Source organism: Enhydra lutris, unplaced genomic scaffold (genome assembly GCF_002288905.1).
Source record: "Enhydra lutris kenyoni isolate GAN:26980312 unplaced genomic scaffold, ASM228890v2 scaffoldscaffold29, whole genome shotgun sequence".
NCBI lineage: Eukaryota > Metazoa > Chordata > Mammalia > Carnivora > Mustelidae > Enhydra > Enhydra lutris.
In genome coordinates this window covers 17,595,241-17,617,827 of record NW_019154113.1, presented here as the reverse complement: position 1 = coordinate 17,617,827, position 22,587 = coordinate 17,595,241, and the positions used below count along the sequence as shown (strand labels likewise).

Sequence of the window (22,587 nt, the reverse complement as noted above, 5' to 3'; positions counted from 1 at the left end):
GAAAGGTTGGGGGAGGGGTGAGGACAGGAGCCTTGCCGAGACCACCCCCCAGCTCAGGTGTGTGAGTTGTGCTGTTTCCTTCTCTTCGCTTTGCCCGGGTCCAAGGCACAGGGCAGGGGGGCGTTCAAGTATCGAACCTCGCAGAGGGCCAGTGCTGATGGCAGGGCTGTGGGAAGAAAGGACAGCCCCACCCTGGGGGCCAGACCTTCTCCCTTGGGTTTCCACGACCAAGGCCACTGCAGTGGCAGGAAAGAGGAGGAGGACGAGGAGGTACAGGGTTCTTTTTGGTACCAGGGGAGAAAGACATTGTGGGAAGAGGTAGTTTGCAGGGATGAGGCTTCTGCTCAGCAGGAGAAAATGTCTTCTACAGTGACGGGGTCACTGCCACCTGAGGGTCATCATGGCGGGCACCTGGGGGGCCGGGGGGAGGGCCTCGGGGTTCTGGAGGGGAAAGGCTCCCGTGAGCCCCCAGCCCTTTCGTCTGCCGCCTCTTAGCGGGAGGTTTAGCAGAGAAGGAAGGGGCACCTGACTGCCTGCTCCCGAGGCCACCTTGTCCTCCCCTCAGTCCTGATCACAGCCACCCTGAAGCCTGGCTTGGTCCTTCACTAAGGATACAGCTTTGGGGGCAGCTGCATTTCCGGCTGGTCCTCCCGTCCTCCCCAGCTGTTACCCCTCCTTTCCTGGTTTCCGGGCTGAAGCTGGTGGCTTCACCTCCTTCGTGCCTTTGGGGACAGCCCCGCCTGCCCCTCCCCACCGAGGCCTCGGGAGGTGAGTGGGCAGGAGTCCGGGTGCCCTAGCGGTTCCTGAATGTGCTACTTCATGCCCCGGGGGGCCTGACTTCAGTTCCCAGGGCGGGAGCTGGCCCGGGGACAGAGGCCAGGAGAGCGGGCAAGCGAGGGAGCGAGCCGCCGGCTGAGCAGAACCAAGCGGCTCCTGCCACGGGTGCCGCGCGAGTCACTGGCTGGAGGGGCCGGGCAGGGGCCAAGGGCCTGCCCGGTTCGGCCTCCCGCCTCCTGCCCCGGCCCCGAGGCTCCCTGCCGGCAGCCCGTCCCTCCGCGCCCCTCCGCGCCCGAGCCCTGCCCCGCTCCAGGTTGGGCAGGCACGAAGCACGCACAGCACATGAGGGAGCTTCCATTTGGAAAAAGAAAATGATCTCCATCAGAAAAGAACAGGCGACACAGAAGTGGCAAGGAAAAAAAAAATAAATTACCTTCAAAATACCCCATTTGCTCAAAAAAAATTTTTTTTTCTCTATGGTCTTCATTTTCTTTTTAACTAAGTGGCTCTTCTTGGGAACCTGTTGACTCTTGGCTGTCTGCTTCCTCAACACGCATACTTGTTAATAATACAGCACCCCAGCAACCCCAAGGTGGTCCTGGGCCGCCTCTGAGGACAGCCCCTCTTGGTCCCCTGCCCTTCATTCGAGGGGCCTCCGTCTGCTTAGCGAGTGCCCAGCCAAAGGCACGTCCCTGCTCTACTCAACGTCGGGGGACCCTGGTGCAGTGACCCGTTCAGCAAGGAACTGGATGACAACCGCTGAAATCTACTTTAGGGACACCCACTTTCAAACTGCTGGAAGGTGGGGGCCTTCGGGGGGTTGGCTGGGGAGGACACCGGCTGGGGGCTGGGCTATACCCCGCTTTCCTGAGGCCAGGACCGGGCTGCATGCATGCCTGGCTCCGGAGAGCGCGGGAGGCACCAGGAGGTAGAAGGCAGGGGGCCCTGCCTGGCTGTTGACGGATGGGGTGGGGAAGGGGGCTCTGGGGCCTAAGCGTTTCCCAGCCCAGGGCCTGGTGGGGGGATAGGGCGGGGGTGGGGCGGGCGATGCTGACCAGCACAGGAGCTCAGACATCCCTAGAGGCAGGAGTTGGTGGGGAAGGGAAACAAGGCCAGGCTCAAGCTGTCTTCCTCCAGTGCCAGGACCCCTGAGGAGCTATCAGGAGGCCCCGCCCACACCACTGCCCCAGCTCTGTGGGGCCTGGACAGACCTGAGGACCTGGGCCCTACTGTCTTGGCCCCATATGGCCCCCGCCAGCATTTTTCCCACTCTCCCACAGCAGCAGGCCAGGGCGACCCAGAGCTGGGCCCCCTGTGTTTTCCTTCCTTCCCCAGATGCCTGGGGCCTGTGCCTGGGTCACAGCTGAGGCCAGTACAGTCTCCATTTGGTCTACAAGTCCCTAGTGGTGCAAACGACTCGGTGGGAGGGGAGGAGGGCTTAGGACAGTGGGGCAGTAGCTTCTCCGCTGCGGGAGGGGTGGCCCGCAGCACGTGGGTCTCCCCCCACGTCCCCTGCCCTCCCCGCCCCCTCTGGACGGCCCAGCACTACTATAGCACGTTGTAGTAGGCCATCTCCTTCATGGCCTGTTCGGTGAGGACGCTGGCCTCGGCGCTGCTATCCACACCGGCATAGGCGTAGGCGTTCTCGAAGTCCTCCATCTCCTGCTGGCTGTCGAGCTCGGAGGGGTCAGTGCCCGTCAGCTCCATCATGGGGTCTGCAAGACAGGGGCACAGTTAGGCCCGGAGGCCGCCTCCCGGGAAGAGCCAGTCACTTCTACATGGACGCTGAGGGCCTTTGTCAAGAAAGGGCTTCCTAGTCATTGCTTCCAGAGGATTCTCCATGGCTTCTCTTCCTTCCTGCGCCAGGAAGCCCCAGGCTTCTCAGATGTGTCACCAGACCTGAGCGCTGAAGCTGGGGAGGGGGTGCGTGGGGAAGGGGGAGCGGTGCAGGCTTGGCCTTGAACTCTCGTTTGCCCTCCTATGCATCCTCTGCAGTGTTTTGCATTGGTCCCCTTGGCCACATGAAAGCCTGCGGCTCTACATCATGTTTATACACTCATTTAGCCCCTACTGCATACCCGGAACTTTCCAAACACTCTCCTGAACACTCACAGCAATCCCATGGAGGAGGCCAAAAGGAAGTTCAGAGAGGTTAATCAACTTGCCAAAGGGCACCCAGCTGTTGTTTTGATCCACTCTGCTGCTCTGCCTCAAATGGCCAGAGGGAGCCCTTTCTAACCTCTGGCTTTCTACCAGCCTTAGTGCTTTAAACAGGCTCTGCCCAGTGGTCTTCCTGGGCCTTACTCTTCAAGGACAAACACCCAAGGTAGGTCAACAGAGATGCACAAGGCAAAAACTCAAAGAGGCCTCTTGTAATTTAGTCAATTTGAAATCTTACTATAAAGTTCTTAGCGTCAGAACAAAAGCCAGATGGAAAGCTCCACAGGGCGGCCCAGGACTGCCTTCTGTCAGAGGGAGGGAGGGAAGCCCGGGGTATGATCTGGGGACCCTGGGAAGCTGGCTGGCAAGGACTGTGGCTGAGTCCCAGTGCACCTAGGAGAAGTGATGTGTTTTGGGGACAAACAGACCCCGGTCAAGGGGGTGGCCCTAACAAGTCTAAGGCAGGGTTTTGGCACTATTAACATTTTGGGCCATAATTCTTTGCTGCGGGGGGCGCTAGGATGTGCATGGTACGATGGCTAGCAGTTTCCCTGGTCTCTATCAGCCAGATGCTGGTAGCATCACCGCAGGTACAGCAACCAAAAATGTTTCTACACTTGGCCAAATGTCTCCGGGGGGCACACTCACCCCCAGCTGAGAACCAGTGGTCTAAGGGCAATTCTGTCCCTTGCCAACGAGTGGTTCAGGAATGAATTCAGGCCAGTGAATCATGAGGAGAGGCCTGCTTGTGAATTTTTTGAATTCACACAATTCTCATCAGTTTCACAGAGCAAAGGGAAGAGGCTCCTACTTTCCCACTGGTTGTGCAAAGGGAAAGAAGAGCAATGGCAGCCATCTTGTGACCATGAGGAAAATCAGAGCTAATCAGAGCTAATGTTGTGAACAGACAGAGGGATCCTCGCCCTGGTGTCATTGTTGAGGGGCTCAATCAGCCAACTCTGAAGACGGCCGGGATTTCAAGTCCTTTGTGAATCTACTTCATTATTGCTTACGTCAGTCCGAGTGTGGCAGGTCTACTAGGCACGCCCAGAGCATCTGACCCACCATGAGTCTTCCTGACTTTATAAAACAAGGTCAGCGGTTTGAAATCTTAAAGACACTAAGGCTGTGTCTTCCTGAAAATCCTAGTGCCATGCCATCATATAATGCATTTGATTAAACATTAAAAACAAGCTAATAGCATACCACTTTTTATAAGGACATTGATCCATCTCCCAAATTATAGTTCCAGTTTATTAGATGGTTCCATCTAGAATATACACTGCCTTCCTCCTGCATCAGTGTGAAGCCCGAGCTTTTTAGACCAAGGTTGTATGTGAGAGACGGGCTGGCTTGGGTCCCAGCCATTCCAGTGCCAATCACTCCTTTACTGCCTGTCATCTGGAGCAGTCAGGAAGAAAACAATCCTGTGCATCCCTGGTTACTGACCTCAGACAGAAAGAGTGTGTGCCTTCACCATCCCCTGGGAGCAACGTGTGCAGGGACAGCTGTTTCCAAAAGGACAAATTCTGCTCCGGTCCCTCCTGGTTGGGTTAGGTACATGGCAGGTCTGCTAGACTGTGGCTTGTCAGACCCTAGTACACACAGAATTATCTAAAGTGCTTTAAAGTGCTGATCTCAGGCCATATGCCAGATCACTTACGTCGGACTCTCTGGAGTTGGGACTCAGGCATCAGCATTTTAAAAATTCCCCAGGTGCTTCTGATGCACGGCCAAGTTAGAGAATCAGACCTTTAGAGTCCAGATTAAAGGTTCTCCAAGTGGGGTCCTTGATTGGCAGCTTTGGTATCCCCTGAGAACTTGCTGGAAATGCAAATTCTGCGACTCTACCGCAGACCTACATATTCAGATGCTCCGGGGGTGGAGCCCTGCCATTTGTTTTAACAGATTTCCAGGTGATTCCAATGCAAACCAAAGTTCGGGCCTCTAAAACTCTACTGTGTGACAGATTGCCCTGGGATCTTTTTTGAAATGCAGATTCTGATTCAGCAGGTGTGAGGGAGGGCTGAGTCTGCAGTTCCAGCAACATCCCAGGCGATGCTGATACTGTTGGTTCTCATACCACATTTTGAGTTGGAAGGGGCTGCACAGAGCACGTCTGTGCAGCTAATGGGGTTGCCTCCTTGCTCACAAGAATAGAAAACTGAGGGCATCCGTTTCTGCCAGAAAACCCAGGCCACTCCCTGGTTAGCTGCTACAAAACCAAGTTAGGGTGCCCGCAGCCATCCCCCAACCTCTGACTGACTGCCAGTGAGTAATGCCATCCAGGCAGGTTAACTCACCCGTATTGTTCCCCGCTACTTGGTCTGAGAAGGCATGCCAGACAGTCAGCTAGCTCCAGACCGCCCAGGGAGCCTTTCCGAGGTGCCATTAGCTCTTTCTTCCAGTAGAATCTCTAAAGTCCCTTCTCCCCTCAATAAGGCCAGAGAGACTAATGTTCTTCCACAACTGATGAATGTGGAGGGCACAGGCTGTCGCTCACACTTAGGGATGTCACAACACCAGCCTATGAAACGGCTACCGACTGCAGAGGTGAGGCTCCTCCTCTAAGTGCGTGGCCTACATGGTCTTTGGCAAGCACCATGAAAAGTGTGACGGATTGTGGTCACACTTTTTGCCTTGGCCGCTGGAAGCTCAGAGCTCTCCCCGGGGCTGTCCACACACCCTCCCGTAGTTGGGACTGAGACCTCACCCAGCTTCCCTCATCTCTCTGGCTGCCCTATCCCCTTTTGTTATTTTCTTTCCCAGCCAAGCGTTTCTTTTAAATGTCACTGTCACCGTCATACAAGTGTCTGTCCTCCCCCCACGCCCAGGTGTTGTGACCCTGAGTACCTAACTTCTCTGTCCTTCAGTTTCCGCATCTGTAAGATGGGTATGATTAGCAGAGCCGACCTCCCCGTGTGGAGCCCCTGAGTTAATAAAGGCCTGGCACACAGTCAGCACTCAATCAATAGTGGTTAGTATTTTTATTTATCATAGTTTACGTGAGCCCGCTGAAGTCCTCTGAAGCATACATACACGCCCCATTGCCAGAGCCACCTTCCAGGGCGCCTCCCCGCCAGCCCGCAGCCCAGCCCAGTGAGGTCTCAGGCCTGGCCAGCCTCCCCCCGCCCCTGATTGGACAGGAGGCTCCCAAGTGAGCTGTGATAGGACCGCTCCGGCACCGCCCACTGTGCGTGGCCCACCCACCTTGGCTGTCCAGGCCGATGTCCATAACACCGTGCTTGACCTTCATGTGCCGGCTCAGGTTGCCCTTGAGGTTAAACTTGCTGGAGCAGTAGGGGCACTTGAAGGGCTTGCTGCCCGCGTGCAGGTGCATGTGACCCAGCAGGTTGTACATGCGGTTGAAGGACTTGCCACACACCTGCAACACGCCGACTGGGCATCAGGAGCCTTCAGGGGGGCCCGCCCCTCCCCCACCCCCAGCCCGCTCCCACCTCCCTGCTGGGGCTTGAATCCCGTTCGCTATGGACAGTGCTCACTCTGTCCTTTCCTAGGTGACCAACCCCAGAGGCCTGAGAGTCATAGAACCAAGGTCACTGCTCCACTCTACCTGAGCCAGAGTTACCAGAAACCCAGGGCTGGGGTCTCCAGCCACACTGAGTCCCATGCCTGGGCTTCTCCCCTCTGGCTGTGCCGGGACCTTCACCCCCTCCCCACCTTCCAAAAAAATACAACCTCAACAGCATACAGGCTCTGAACACCATGACCCACAGTGACCCACCCCCGCAACCCTGAGCCTCGGCATTTTCACCCCAAACTGGGCTCCCCCTGCTTGGTCAGCTCTGGGGAGGTTCCAGCTGCTGCCATCATGCCCACCCAGGGCCGCCCGTGGGGAAGTCCTGCCCAGTGACCCTGACAGCTCCGTACCTTGCATTTGAATGGCTTCACAGGCGAGTGTACAATCATGTGGGTCTTGAGGGTCTGCTTCTGCACGAAGGTCTTGAAGCAGATGTGGCACTGATAGGGCCGGACGCTGGTGTGGATCAGCATGTGTCGCTTCATGTTTGCCTGCAGGGTGAACTCCCGGCCGCACACCTCACACTTGAACTCCTTCACGCCCTGGAGGGGGTGGGGGGGGGTAGAGATGATGGTCAGGCCACACGATGGGCACAGCCTCTGGAAGAGTGTGGGTGTGTGCGGGGGCGGGGGCACAGTGTCTGAGTGTATGCACGGCTTCCAGAAACCGACTTCCTGGGGGTGTTCTGGGTGGGGCCCACTCGTGGAAAGGCACTGGGACAATGTTGGGACAGGGCCACCGACTCCAGAAAGCCTTCCGGTTCCTACCCACACACCTGCTGTCTCCTGCCCACCTGGGCAGGTATACCTCTAGGTCTGCCCCAAGGCAAATGTGTTTACTCGTTCATTCGTTCATTCATTCGTTCATCCAGGAACCATCTACTGGGCAGCATCATGCCAGGCACCTGGGATCTGTGGTCAAGGAGACAGCCACAGCCTGGTGGACTGTCTGTCCTCAGGTCAAGGGCACATGTATGTGTTTCTCCCCTCAGTGTTCTGTCTCAGCGGTCCTTCTGGTTCACGGATCCCCCTTGAGAATCTGATGGAAAGTATGGACACTAAGGAAAAAATGACACTTCAGGGGCATCTGGGTGGCTCAGCCAGTTAAGCGTCTGCCCTCAGCTCAGGTCGTGATCCTGGGGTCCTGGGATTGAGCCCCGCTTTGGGCTCCCTTCTCAGCGGGAAGCCTGCTTCTCCCTCTCCTAAGCCCCTGCTTGTGTTCCCTCTCTCACTGTGTCTCTCTCTGTCAAATAAATAAAATCTTAAAAAAAAAAAAAAGACAGAAAAATGACACTTCCGTCTGAATGCAGAGTTCTCAAACCTCTGGAGCCCATCTAGTTGACCCCTTGAGAGTTTCCCAAGCTTCCCTGGTGATAAGAACCAACCACCTTGTTGCTCACACAGCCTTTGGAAGATTCCTCCCTGGAGGGGCCGGGCCAGCAGGCCCAGGAATTTTTGGTCTCAACAGGTCGCTGAGATGATTCTTATCATTGAAATAGTTTGGGACACGTGCCCCGGGAGACAATGCTTCCAGCGGCAAAGCCTCTGGTTTGACTGTAACAGGCTTGTCCATGGTCTGGAGGGGACCCCAGAATGGGACAGGGTGTTGTGGGCACAGGGGGTCCGAGGTATTGTTGGGGGGAATAAAGTCAGGACAAACGCTGGGACCTGATCTCTCTGCTGAGCCAGTCACATAGTAGACCCCTAGTGGGACAGACATGTGTGTGGGGTCACAGCTGCTGTCCAGACTGCTTACGTGGGACAGAGTTTTGTATTACAAGGTGGCAGCGCCTGTGTCTACTTCCTTCAGCAGACAGGGCTGTGTGTCGTGTGTCTGCACTCGGGGGACACACTGAAGGTGTGTCTGACCACCAGGGGGCCCCGCCTCAGGGCGCTGACTCCCTGAGTGCATATATGCACGCACTGTGCAAACCCGGGCTGATGACAGGCATGTTTTCCATCTTGCCGGCCTCTGATTTTTGTTCTCGGTTTTTCTTCACGGTATTATTTCTCTTTTAACACTCTGCAGACTCGTGGGGCTTTTTAGTAGAGGAGAAAAATGGTACAGAGAGGGTCCGTGTGCTTATGGCTCCCACCCTCCCTCCTGCAGACATGAAGTCAGTCAGTCTGGTTTCACTCGACGCACGGTCCCACTTTTATGGCTGAGCCTGGACTCAGCTTCAGAATCCTTCTTAACATCACACTCTGGGCAGCTATACCCTACTGACTGGGGAGCAGCGGCCAAAGCCTACAAGTCATCTCTGCTCTAGAGGAAGACAGTCCCCGGGTGGGGAAGGAGGGATTCTCAGGCTAGCAGGCTGTACCCTCCCAACCCCGCCACTCGCTGCGGTGTCCACTGGGAGAGGTGAGGACGCAGGCTGGACCCCGAGTGGCCTACGGCTGCCGTTATGGAACCAGGGAGCTCTTGCACGTTGAGCTGCAAAACGTGAAGTTGGTTGGATTCAGGGTGGAAACGACGGTGCAGGCTGAGGGCCGAGCGAGGCTGTGGGACCCAAAAGGCCTCATTCCATCAGCCTGGACAGAAGGGCCTCTGGGAAGGGGTGACAGTGGCTAAAAGGCAGGGTGGCCTGAGGGGAGGAAGAGGACGGTGGGAGACAGTGGGTCAAAGTGATGTCTGGAGGACACAGTGGACAAGGCCAGCGTGCTCCATCTTTCATCCCTCCAAACCGCTCTGCCTGTTTTGTGTCCTTTTCCATAACAGGTATTTTTCCTTCTTTCGGTTCCCTTTTAAAATGAAATATATTTAAGCTTTTTCCTAAAAGGAAACCACAGGTTTGGACACAGTTTGGTAATTACAAGGAGCAAAGAAAACCTTCTCCACTTCTGACCATCTCGTCCACTGCCCCGTGGCCTCCGCCCTCCGGGAGAGCAGGCTGCTTCGGAGGTTCTCCAACTGGGTTCCCTGGGGGCCTGCCGGGGCTCCTCCAACATTTCATTCAAAAACTTCAAAAAATTAAGTTTTACTGTTAAAAAAAAAAAGCCCTGAGTTTCAACTGTATTTTTTTTTCTAATATGGCTCCGAAAGAATATGTAATTATAAACATGACAGGTTCATCTGCCTCCCGTCTCTATAGCTCCCTAAGGGATCTGAAGCAGGACTTTGGGGAGCACTGGACAAGGCCTGCAGGAGGAGAGGGAAGAGGTCAGGCCTGGGGCCAGGCCCCTGTGGGGGAAGGAGAGGCACTGGGGAGAATGTGGGGGGGAGGGGCAGAAGCAGCAGGGTAGCCCCCGGGGAGGGCTGGCAGCTAGGTCCCCTCCCCAACAGCCCCAGGAGGGCAAGTGGCTAGCGCCCCCCTCCCCCCCAGTGCAGGTGGCTCGGTACCCCCCACCCCCGGCCCCCTACCTTGTGGGTGAGGGAGTGCTGCTTCAGGTGGTGGATCTGGCTGAACTCCATGCCGCACTCCGTGCACACGAAGGGCCGCACGTTCTGGTGCTTGAGCATGTGGTTCTGCAGCTGGCTGCGGTAGTGGAAGGACTTGTCGCACTCGAGGCACTGGTACAGGGTGGGGCCCTGGTGGGAGGCCAGGTGGCGCTTGAGCTGCGTCAGCGTGGAGAAGTCCAGGCCGCACTCCACGCAGACGTGACAGCGGCCGCTCTCGTGCTTCACCTCGTGCGCCTTGAGCTCGCTGGGGTAGGCGAAGCCGCGGCCGCAGAAGTGGCAGCTGTAGGGCTTGACCTCCGAGTGCAGCAGCATGTGGCGCTTGAGGTGGCTGGTCTGCGTGAAGGCCTTCTGGCACACCTGGCACTTGTGGGGCCGCGTGCCCTGGTGCGTCAGCAGGTGCGTCTGCAGGTGGCTGGGCTGCTTGAAGAGCTTGCTGCAGTGCGGGCACGAGTGCGGCTTGATGCCGTTGTGGCCCAGGATGTGCGTTACCAGGTTGTACTTGGACGTGTAGGACTTCTCGCACATGCGGCACTGCCAGCGCTTCTGCCGGTCGCCGGCCTCCACCAGGTACGAGTCGTCGATCTGCACGTTGATGTCTAGCCGGTCCAGCTGCGCCTTCTTGTGGCGCTCCACTGTGGAGCCGGCCGCGTCCGCCTCGAACTCGCTGGCCTCCTGCCACACGAAGCCCTGCTCCGGCTTCACGGGCTCCGGCGACTCCAGGGTGGGGGCCTCGGGGTCGCCCAGTGGGGCCAGGTGGGGCGCTTCGAAGCTGCACTCGGAGGACGGCAGGGGCTCCGGCCCGGGCAGCGCCACGCCGGGCTCCGGGAAGCCATCCCGGGCCGGGTCGGGGAAGTGGGGGTCGTAGGCGGCGGCGTCCAGCTCCGGCCGCGGGGCTCGGGGCAGGTGGCGCAGTGTCCGGGGCTTGCGGCTGAAGGCGCTCAGGTCGATCATCTTGACGGCGCTGCTCTGCACCAGGGCCTCGCCACCGCTGCCGGCCACCTCGGCAGGGGCCTCCGGAGGGCCCACATCCTTGTCGTCACCGGGCACGGACACCTCGTAGACCTCCTGCTCCTCCTCCTCCTCCACCTTCTCAAACTTGACCTTGGGCACCAGCCGCACAGGTGGCCGCGTCTTCCGCCGGGTGTGCTTCTCGAAGGCGGCCTCCACCTCCAGCACCTCCTCTTCCACCGGCTCCTCCAGGGCCCTCCCGTTGCAGGCCAGCTGGTAGACGTCGGGGCCGGGGGGCCCGGGCTCCCCCATGGCCGTCCCGGACAGCTCGGGCCCCAGGTCCGGGTAGAAGGCTTCGGCGCTTATGGTGGCTCCGAAGAGCTCATTTTCCGAGACCAGGCCCAGCACGGCGGCCTGAGCCAAGGACAGCACCACCACGGCATCCGTCTGTGTCCCTGAGTCCATGAAGCCCTCCATCCCGTGGTGGCTGGCTAGGAGGGCATCGCTGCAGGAGGAGAAGGGAGCGTCAACACAGCCGGCTCCAGGCTGCACACAGAACAGACACACACACACACACACACACACACACACGCGCGCGCGCGCGCGCGCTCGCGTTCAGCAGACACTTGGCTAATTTGGGCTGTGTCTGTCCCTGGTGTGTTTCTCCCGCTGCCTTGGGAACAGGACACCCTTGTCATCATGGGGACGCCCTCTGTGGATCTGTCCATCATCTCCATCTCCCTGTGGGATCCCAGATAAGCTGTGCCCCCTCGCCCGCCTCAGTCTTCCCACCTGTAAACAGGAAGGTGGCATTTCCACAGTGGTTCTCAAACTATGTTCCCAAGAACGTCCTTCCAGAGAGTTCCTCCAAAAAGCTGATTTGAAATTGTAAAAAAATAAAGATTCCTCTCTTTCAAAAATCGATTTTAGAGAACCCATTTCCTCAAACGTAATATACACCTTCCCCCAGCACATTTTGTAGCCCCACTGGCTTTGTTCCCCAAGGTAATGAATTTTGCACAGACCTTGAGACCATATAGTGAGGCGTTAAACAACCGTGACCATCAGTAAGGGCTTGACCATATGAATGAGCTGTTGTGGTTTTTAGTTTTTATTTTTTTAAATGTGTTTTCATTATTACTACATATATATATATATATATATACACGTATATATACATATATATAAAGATTATTTACTCATTTATTTGAGAAAGAGAGAGAGAGAATAAGCGGGTGGAGGAGCAGAGGGAGAGGGAGAAGCAGGCTCCCCACTGAGCAGGGAGCCTGATGCGGGACGTGATCTCAGGACCCCGAGATCATGACCTGAGCCGAAAGCAGACACTTAACTGAGCCACCCAGGCACCCCGTTTTGTTTTTTTTTCAAAAAAATATCAATATATCTATATCTATATTGAGGTGGGGGAAAAGAAAACAAATACATGGCAAAAACAAGGTAACACAAAAAATAAATCAGGTGCCAAGGTCGATCTCGGGGACTACCACCTATCTATGAAGCCTGATGCTCCACGACTGTGTCTCTCCAACAGGTGATTGTTCTGGATTAGCGAAGTATCACACATTAGATATCTAAACTTATGCCGATTAAAAGTACGCCTTTCCTCTGATTTGTACACTGGCGTTCCATGTAAAATGCGATCTGACAGAAGGCCCCATGATGGCTAACGCCGACGTTTGAGAGCACTGTCGGAAACAAAGACCAAGAGTCGGCCCTCAGGTTCGCAGGCACGCGCTCTGACCTGACCGGTTCTTCTAAAAAAGCCAATGCTCTCACCTGTCGGCGTCCAAACCCTGGTGCACGGGCTGCCTGCCTTCTTGGGGACGCACTCTGGGTAACCGGCCTTTGCACATGGCTCCTCCCACCGGCCTCCCAGGCTTCCCTCAAATTCCACCTGTTCCTGGGACTCCCTGGCCCTCCCACGGGCCCGGGTACCCTCTCCGGGCCTCCTCAGGACTGCTGTGTGTGCCCCGGATGTGGGAGGGCCTCCTCCCCGGCCTGGGACACTCAGCCTGATTGCAAGGCCCACCCTCGCTCGGCGCGGTCCCATCAGAAGTGCTCCATAGGGAGGGAAAGATTATTGCTGGGGTGGCTCCTGGCTGCCCGGCCAGCTCTGGTCCCAGGGTCAGGGTCAGGGGTATGGCGGGCTTCGGCCCTTCCTCAGGAAACCGGCTCTGGGCCTCCTGTCTCCCTCCCCCCACAGGCCAATGGAGCTTCCCCTTCCTGAAGCCGGCTAAAAATAAAACACCCAGACAGGAATTTAGCTTCCTTGAAATGGACACTAAAGATTAAACTATTAATCTTAAAGTCAGGCTCTCGTGGGAGGGTCAGGTGGAACGGAACCTGACTCGGCTCAGGGTCCATGTGGAACAGGCCAGAAGGGCTAAACCTCATTCAGCCCTGCCCCACTGCCCCTGTTGGAAAGAGCATGGAATGGGGGTGGGCAGCTTGGCCCCAAGTCCGAGCTCTGTCACTTACGAGGGACTAAGAAAGGTCACTTCAAAGTCTCTTCTAGAAGCACCTCAGTTTCTCCATCTAAAACATGGCAATGTGGGGTGCCTGCGTGGCTCAGTGGGTTAAACCTCTGCCTTCGGCTCAGGTCATGATCCCAGGGTTCTGGAATTGAGCCCCGAGTCCGAGTCCAGCTCTCAGCTCAGCAGGGAGCCTGCTTCCCCATCCCCCTCTGCCTGCCCCTCTGCCTACTTGTGATCTCTGCCTGTCAAATAAATAAATAAAATCTTAAAAAACAACAACAACAACAAAAAAACATGGCGATGGAAAAACCTACCCATAGAAGGATCGTGACAGCCCAGAGGTCGTAACTAGATGAAGGGGATTTATTAATTATCAAGCCCTCACAAAATGCAAACAATTAAACTTATTTATTCGCCCAGATCTCTGGAAGAAGAGCTTCCTGATGAAGGCCACAGAGCAGAGAGACGTCTCCCTCCCGGGGCCCCCAATTCAGCAAAGATTGGGGTGCTTCTGGGATGAGAACCCATTCATTTCTTTGTGCCACAAATGCTTGCTAATAAAATCCCTGCTCTGGGTCCGGCCCTGTGCTCGGAGATGCGAGCTGGGGGAGGCAGTGGGTGAATCCTTAGAGACTGCTGTGCCCACCATGGCCACCCTGTGGGGCAGCATCGTCGCCTCCCCACCCCCCCCCGGGCCACCAGTCTGACACAGCACCCAGGAGCAGCCCTCATGCTGACTGTGGGTTTGAGCAAAGAACCCGCTCAGCACTTTTTCTAGACTCCCGTGAAGTCAGGGCCATGGAGGGAGCCACTGACCGCCAGCAGCAGAACCAGTGCTGGGGACTTGGCCCTGGGTCTGGAGTTCAAACCCGGATTTTGCCCTTTCCTTGCTCAGGCACATCCCACAGCCTCCTAGCCTGCTTCTTCATCGGTGTGGTGGGGTGGTGAAAAGAGATGAGGACGGCAGTGTGGATGTTCATTCCCTCTCTGTGGCCCCAAAGCCGGCACCCTCCCCTCCTGGCGACCTCGAGGGGAGGGGAGCAAAGAAACCATCAGGCCTCTGGCAGCCGAAGGGGCATGGGAGCACAGGTGGTCCCCCGTGGGGCGGGGCATCGTCCAGCTTATCATCCCTGCTAGGAGTGGCCTTTAAGAGTGCAAGGGGCTACTCCTAATGATCACACCAGCCTCTGGCCGAGCGGGCATGCCCTGCCTCTGGAAGTGCTCACAAGGTCCCAGGGGAGCCCTTCAATCCTGAAACAACCCCCTGGGGGGTTGGGCGGGACGCACTCCACGAAGCCCAGGAACCCAGGGCCTCAGTCAGGCTCGAGTGTCCCCTCAGTCACAGCAGAGCTGGGCTATGCAGGCCCGGGGGGCCCTCCAGCCCGGCCCCATCAGGGCCCCAGGCCTCCAGCTCTGCTCCTTTAATCTGTGCGACCTGGTAGGTCGTGTCACGGCTCTGAGCCCGGCCTTGGCTCCCAGGTGATGCCCGGTCACCCCCAAGTTCCGAGGAGCCAGCAGGTGCTCAGATGGGGGGGCCCAGGTGACCTGCAACTGGGAGGCCTCAGAGCTGTCCCTGTCCAGCTGGTCCGGGGACCCCTCCAGGGCACCTCTACTCGGACTGCACTTCTTGCTGGAACCCTGCACCAGCCCGTGCCTGCGTGGCCCGTCAGACCCCTGCGCTTCCACTTGGCTAAGCAGAACACCCCCCCACCCCATCAGTGCATGTTCAGTGGGGCAACAGGGCCAGCTATGAGTGCACGCTTGCGTCTGCGTGCATGTTTCAGAGGGGCTCTGTTTGCTGAAACAGAGGCTCGGAGAAAGAAACAGAGGGAATCTAATTTACCTGCATTGTGCATGCAAGCTCTGTCTACCAGACACAGAAACAAGGAGTGCAAAGGTGGGGACTCTGCAAACCAGTGTCCCCATTTCTCTCTCCTGGGTCCTCTTTTGGGCAGCACCCCCGCCCCCCACTGGCTACAGCCCTTCTGTTTTATGCCCTAGCTCGACACTGCCCAGGCCTGGAGGAGAGCCTGCCAGGTGTGCACCACCTGTGGGCCAGGCGCCCCCTCCTCACGGCCCCCCTTGTGGCCTCCCCTCTCAGGACAAGGCCAGCCCACCCCCCAACTTAAATGGCGCTCAGAACAAAAGCTCACCGAGGTGACCCTGAGAAAGGGGAGCTCAGACCTTCCTGGGCTCTCTTCTGGGCAGGCTGCAGCTCAGCCTCCTGCCGGGGCACCCTGGGTTCCCAGCGTGGAGAGAAAGGACATGGCAAAGGCAGGAAAAGAGAGGATATAGAATAGCTGGTTGGTGGTAGCTTAAACACTAGAACTGGGACTGGGACTGGAACTGGGACATGGGAGGCCATGGAGGGGGTAGGGAAGAGGAGGGGGAGAAGGTAAGAGGAGAGAGAGAGGGAGGAGGAAGGGGGAGAGAGTAGTAGGAGAGGGAGGGAGAAAAGGGAACAGGGAAGAGAAAGAGGGGGAGAAGGAAGGAAGAGAGGGGAAGAGGGGGAAGTAGGGAGGGGGTGGGGAGCTGTGGAGGCCAAGAAACGGAAAGTAGAGGAAGGGGAGGGAAGGAGGAGCAGCCCTACTTCCCCGGGCCAGGCATCACCCAGGCCAGCTCCCTGGGGAGGGCCCCAAGCCTCACCCTGGGGCCCAGCAGGAGGCCTTCCCTGCCTGGACAGGGACCCCGGCCCCCAGAGTGCTGTCACTTCACCTACTGCTGTACTATAAGGGTTCCTGTCAACACCGACATTCTCGTCAAATGCATTAAGGGCGACTTGCTGTGTGACCCTGGACGAGTCACCTGACCACACAAGGTCTTGGTTTCCTTGTCTGTAAAAAGGGCACACGTGGCTTCTCGGAACACCGAGGGCAGGTTAATCCTTGGCCTACCTGCCTGTCCCCCAGTGTCCCCTCTGCAAGATGGGGCAGCACCTCTGTTACCCACTCCCATTGTTCTAGAAGGTGCCTTTCCTGTCAGTGAGAGCCCCTTCACGCATCCCCACTCTGAGAGCAGGAGAGGTCTGGGGAGCTCGGGGCGGCCAGTGTCCCTAGAACACAGACGGCAGGGCAGAGCTCGGGAGGAAGGCACTGGAGCCTGGTCTGCCTCAGGGCCCCTGGGAAGGAAGTGACCAGCAGGTTATTCCTTGACTAAATTCTACCACCAGGACATCTCAAAAACCAACTGACAGCACAGGATCCCCCTTTGGGATGTCCCCATGCGCCCGTGATCCACTCACTGCGATGACTACCCCGAGGGTCTAGACGGTGCCCCCACCTGTGCCCACACACAGGCTGCAGGGGGTTCCAGGCTTCTGCTGGGAGGCAGGTTTGGCCCTCGGCCCCTTCATCTTGGCCTTGAGGCACCAGGTGGCTGAGACGCTAGGTCTCCAGTCTGGCAACTGAATCACTAACTCAGCCAGAGCTCCTGGGTACCCACTAGGGGCTGGTACTGGTCTTGGTTGTAGGGATACGGCAGAGAGCACTCAAGCAGCTGCCCTGAGTGAACTCAGTTACAGTGGAAGCACCAGGATCTGGCGGGGTAGGGGAGGGCATGGGGAGCAGGGGGAGTGCATTACTGGGGTGGGGTAGGGGCAGGGCTGAGACCCTGGGGCCCAGTACAGTTCAGGGCCCCGTAGAGAGCAGAGGATGGTCTCACATCTTGGTCTGGCATTTGCACCCTCTGGAATGTGGTTCAGGCTCCCCTTTCTGCCCCCGTGGTGGGGGCGGGGGGCGGGTGGTGTGCGCATGCGCGCGGGTGTGGGCCGCTGGGCCCTCTGCCCCTGGGTGTGGAGGGGACGGGTAGCTGAGCCCAGGGAAGGAAAAAGGTGGTTACAGGTATGACCCGGGCTGTGAGCACTCCTGGGCTTCAACTTGTAGCAAAACTGCCATCTGTGTCCTCGGCTGTCTTCCTCACTGCAGACTTCAAGGTGAATCCCCAGAAAGGAAGAGGAAGCAAAAGCCAGGGCTGGAGTCTTGTGCAAACCTCGGGGCTCCTTGCCACAGTCTCACTTCTGCCAGCCCAGGGCCTTCACTGGACGCGGCAGCCTAAGGCCCGAGCTGAGGGCACGGGTGGGGGTGGGGCGCGGCAGCCAAGGGGGAAGTGTGGGGGTCTGTCTGCCTCAGCTTCCCCTTTCCTCTAGGGACAGATTTGCTGAGCCTGCCTCCAGGAGTCGGGGTGGCTGGGCCACCAGCACAGTGTCACCAACCCACAAACCACACAAGGGCCTGATGTACACGTACACTGTGTCTAGCCACTTCTTTTTACAGGCGAGGCTCTGGGAGGGGACTGGCCCAGTGTCATTCAGTGAGAGCACGAGGCAAGGACTAGAGTATAGGTTGTAGGCCCTGGAGCCTACCCTCAGTCACATGGCCTGTGGGATAAAGTCCTCATGGCCTAGTGCGCTGCTTGGTGCTATGACCAGCTGAGCTACACCTGATCCTCCCCAAGCCTTCCTGACTGCAGTGTGTGTGTGCACATGCACACACACACACACACACATGCCTGTCTCCGACCTCAGGGCCTTTGCACAGGCTGATTCCTCTGCCAGGCCTGAGTAAATAACCCCTCATCCTTTAGGGTTCAGCACAGGCACTGCCTCCAAGGAAGCATTCCTTAGCCTGAGGGCAGGGCGAGGGCCTGTTTTACAGCCTGAGGCCCTCAGGTTAATATTCCTGTAGACTTGGCTGGGCTGTGGCGCCCTCCCGCTGTTTGCTCAAACACTAATCTACATGTTGCTGTGAATGCTTCTGTGGATGTGATTAACATCTACAATCAGCTGACCCGAAGTAAAGCAGACTGCCCTCCTTAATGTTGGCAGCTCTTATCCAATCAGTGGAAGCCTCCAGAGAACAGCCGAGGTTTCCCAGAGAAGAAGGGATTCTGCCCGCGTTGCCAGCCTGCCAGCAGATTTCGGACTTGCCAGCCCCCACAATTGGGTGAGCCAATTCCTTAAAATAAATCTCTCTCTCTCTTTGTATATATATATCCTACTGGTGCTGCTTGTCTGGAAAACTTGGTACAATCACGCTGATTCATGACTGTATGTTTACGATCATCTCGCCAGCAGCCGGCCCACCCAGAGGACAGAGACTGTAGGGGAGCAGAGTGGGCCCGCCGGGGAGTGTCCTGGGAGAGAGGCACCAAGCTAGGGGAAGGGGGAGGGAAGAGCTGACAGCCACTGTGTAAGGTCCCCTCCTCCAGGAGGCCACGGTGACGCCTACACCCAAGGAAACAAGGGATGGAGTCCCTGTGGTGAGAGGCACAACCTTGGGCTCCCCGTATTTGTGTGACCTCACAAACTGTCCCGAGGGCAGACATCCTGGCTTCACAGGGTCCAAAGGCCTCATTTGATTAAGAGGACCAGCACCTGGGCCTGGAATCTTCTGAGATATTTTCTTTTTAAGTTTATTTATTTTTAGTATTATCTACTCCCAACGCGGGGGCTCGAACTCATGACCCTGAGATCAAGTGTCGCACGCTCTTCTGACTGAGCCAGCCAGGCGCCGCTGGGCATCCTAGCGTTCCAAAAGCTCCCCAGCTGATCCTGATTCTCCCAGTTCATTAGTAAGATCTGACGAGCACCCTCGCAGTGACCTGGCCTCGAGGGTGAATTAGGAGTATCCTACTTTATTAATAGGTGGAATTTAAGAAACAAAACAAAGGAAAAACAAAGCAAAGGGAAAAAAAAGAGAGACACAAACCAAGAAAGAGGTAACTCTAGTGAAAACACTGCTGGTGACCCGAGGGGAGGAGAGGGGCGTGGCGGAAACAGGTGCTGGGGATTCAGAAGCGCACAGGCGATACGCACAGGGTGACGTATGGAAATGCTGAGTCACTATCGTGCACACCTGAAACTAACGTAACCCCATGTTAGGTAACTGGGATTAAAAAGGAGGACCTACCTTCTTGAAGCCACCCTGCGTGGGCTCCTTCCTCTCCCTCCCCTAAGGGCAGCTGCCCCACTCCCAGTGTGGGGTCACCCCACACAGGCGGTACCCATGGGAGCTGGACCCAGATCCTGGCCTGCTCCTCTCCATGCCCCAAATGGACTTGGGCCAGATGGGCTCCTCTCTGGAAACCTGGCTATGCATCAGGCCTCAAGCCCTCAACCACAGGGATATCCGGGGAATGCACGCAGGCACGCTGTGAGACGGAGTCAGGCCAGGTCAAGAGTGGGCAGAGCTGAGTGAGCCTGAGGCATGGGGAGTGGGAGAGGAGGGCTGGGGGCTATGCCTGCTGTCTCTGAGGAGCAGAGCCCTAGCCAGAGGTGGACTAAGGCACCTTCGGGAGAGCCTGGGGAGCCCCGTTCCCTGGATGGGCCCAACCCTGGCTTTTAGCTTGACCCCTTGCTGACCATCAACCCCCCTTGTCCTGAGATGGGTCGGGAGGGTCTCTGATCCTTATAGAAATGAGCCTGACTAAAAACGACCCAGGCATCTGAGGCAGAAATTAGGGGAGCAAATGTCATGCTGCCTGCAGAGATGCCAGTGTGAGAGTGATGCGGTGTCTCTGATCTGAAGTCACCAGGCCCCCTGAAGCCGTGGGCCCCCGGCCCTCCCATCTGATGCCCCACAGGTTCCCTGGGCAGATGCGTCTGTTTCTTCACCACAAAGGAAGAAAGCTCGGTTCTGCCACAGCGGGACAGTGGCCCTGCTGAAGGCCCTCGGCGTGCACACTGTCCCTGTGTACCCTCAAGGCTGGCCTTGGAATCTTCATCGGCAGGGCTGGAAGGAACTCTGTGGACCCTCCTGTCCACCGGCATCATTTGGAGATGTGGGAAGCCAGGCCCCGAGCCCTCCCCCCACCTCAAAGAGGAACCTGAGAGCTCTTGATTCTGTCTACATTTCTGTCCAACCATGTCAACAAACATGGTGGTCACTCCACACTCAGGCTCCCCCTGGGGTGTCTGTTTCCATGGTCTGAGGGCCTCGAGGGTGGGCATGGTGGGCTCGGGCAGCAGTGGAGTCAACCAACCTGCAGGAAGGGTCCTGAGCTCTCGAGAGTTGGCCCTCACAGCTGGCCCTTGGCCTCCAATGCTAGAACAGTCCTAGCTCCCCACCCTGCTCAGGGTGTCAAGTGCGCCCTGTTCCCGCGGTCAAGTGCAAACACCTCCACCAAGGACTTAGAGGAACTTGCGTGATTGGTTTCTGCTCATGTGACAGCTTCGGGGCGTGCTGCTCCTCCCCTGACTTATGACCCCAGAAACATGGGCTTTTTTCATCTTTAACAGACCTGCCCGCACACAGCCTTTTCATACGCTGTTCCCCCTGAATGGAATGTTCTTCCTCATCTTTTGCCTTTCTTTCTTTCTTTCTTTTTTTTTTTTTTTAAAGATTTTATTTATTTATTTTACAGAGAGAGATCACAAGTAGACGGAGAGGCAGGCAGAGAGAGAGAGAGGGAAGCAGGCTTCCCGCCGATCAGAGAGCCCGACGCGGGACTCGATCCCAGGACCCTGAGATCACGACCTGAGCCGAAGGCAGCGGCTCAACCCACTGAGCCACCCAGGCGCCCCATCTTTTGCCTTTCTAGGGGGCTGCCCTTCCTCAGGAAGCTGTCCCTGACTCTCCTCATGACCCCCAGTCAGGCCTGACTCCCCCAAGTTCTAAGAAGCTAGGCATGTAATACTTTCCCTTCCTGGACCTTATTAAAAATCATAATGCTGTATCTCTTTATGTAACTCTTGGCTTGCTGTCTGGCCCTGCGGTTAGCTCACCCTGACAAGACCAGAGCAAAAAGCATGTCTGTGTGCTCCCCACCCCCCACCCCCTGGTGTGTTCCCAGCAGAGTGCGCACCCAGAACGAAGGCTGTCCTTTTGCAAAGACCCATATTCAAGTGGAAAGAAAAAAAAAGAAGCCCTTTGCTGAGCCCCAGGTGGAACCAGCCTCCTCCCCTGAGCCTAGACTTCTGCTCCTTGAACTCCAGGACCAGCGCCAGTTCCCAGGAGAAGGGACAGCAGGCCTCGTGTTTCCAGAAAACTCCATGTCTTTCCTCCAGTTCCAGAAGCAAAAAGCACATCTGCTCTCCAGACAACTACCCCGTGCTGGACCCAAAGATCACCAGCTTCATGTCACAGGGAAAAACAAACAAAACTTGGGCTTACAAGTTCATGGGACAAAGATAAGAATCACAGATGATGGAATGACAGGGCATTTTATTGGGCTTGAACTCTGTCAGGCCCTGTGATGAGCGCACACAATCTCTTGGCTTCCGGGAAGCCCTGTGGGGTCGGGAGGACCATTTCTGTTGTGCGATTGTGGAAACGGAGGCTTGGAGAGAGGCAGCCCCTGTCGGGGGGGGCGGGGAAGGGGGACTGTGTGCAGCTGACTCCAGCTGGGTCTCCCTAGGACCCGGGCCAGCTCTGGGCGGGGATGAGGTGTCCAGTTGCATCTTCTACTCCTGCTGACCTCAGTTTCCCCGCCAGGGCCGGAGTCAGCCGTGGGAGCCCCCCATGGCTTCCCTTCTTCCTCACCAAGCCCCGCCCTCGCGGGGACCTCAGCCTTCTCCATCCTGTCTTCCTCTCCCTCCATTCCTCCCCTCCTTCTGTTTCCGTGGCAACCCCATCCTCTGCTCTGCCGCTTGGTCCTGCGCTCCATCTCCTCTTTCCTCTTTCATCTCTCCCCTCCGCGCGGGGTATGGTCCACATACCCCTCTGTCCTTTGCTTCTGGTCTCTCATTCCCTTTTGCTGTGCTTTTTATCTCCTCCAATGTTCTCTTGTCATCTCAGGGCGACATTTATTTATCTCTTGCTTAAGAAAAAAGAAAAAGGAGGGAAGGAGGGAAAAGAAACCCCCGTTTCACCAGCCCGGCTTCTCCAGAACCTAGAGATACAGATGCAGAGTCACCCCAGAATGGGCCTATTGCCCGCCACCCTGCAGGCTCCCCACGGACCTCACCTGCAGAGGGGAGGAGGCAGATGCATGGCGGGGAGGATATCTGGGAGGTGTCTGGGTGAGGGCTCACCGGGGGCAGGCACTCCAGGGGCCTGCACCCTGCTCTCCTGAGCTGGGGGAGACGCCGGAGTTCCCCTCAGGCTGCAGCAAGGGCAGGAACTAGAGTGTGGGATGAGCCAGGTCCGGAATCCCTCCTCCGGGGAGCCCACAAAAGCCCACACGAACACGGCCCTGCGCCGCCCGCCCCAGCCCCACATGCGAGATGCCCAATCTACCAGGCGACGTACACTTCCACTCCAGACGGGATGGCGGATCCACTTCTTCCTCAAGATTCACTCTTCACCAAAATCCTAACCTGTCTCTGAGAAG

At 57.1% G+C, this 22,587-nt stretch overlaps 1 protein-coding gene across 1 annotated transcript; it reads right to left on the bottom strand.

Moving 5' to 3' along the window:
• Positions 1-1,229: 1,229 nt before the first annotated feature.
• Positions 1,230-22,064, bottom strand: LOC111152623 (zinc finger protein 710). The gene is made up of 5 exons (XM_022511158.1): positions 21,974-22,064; positions 9,842-11,333; positions 6,829-7,020; positions 6,148-6,322; positions 1,230-2,492 (listed from the first exon to the last, which is right to left on the bottom strand). Exons 1-5 carry the CDS (start codon positions 22,000-22,002, stop codon positions 2,326-2,328), a joined length of 2,055 nt encoding a protein of 684 aa, XP_022366866.1. The 5' UTR covers positions 22,003-22,064; the 3' UTR covers positions 1,230-2,325.
• Between the last annotated feature and the right edge of the window lie 523 nt (positions 22,065-22,587).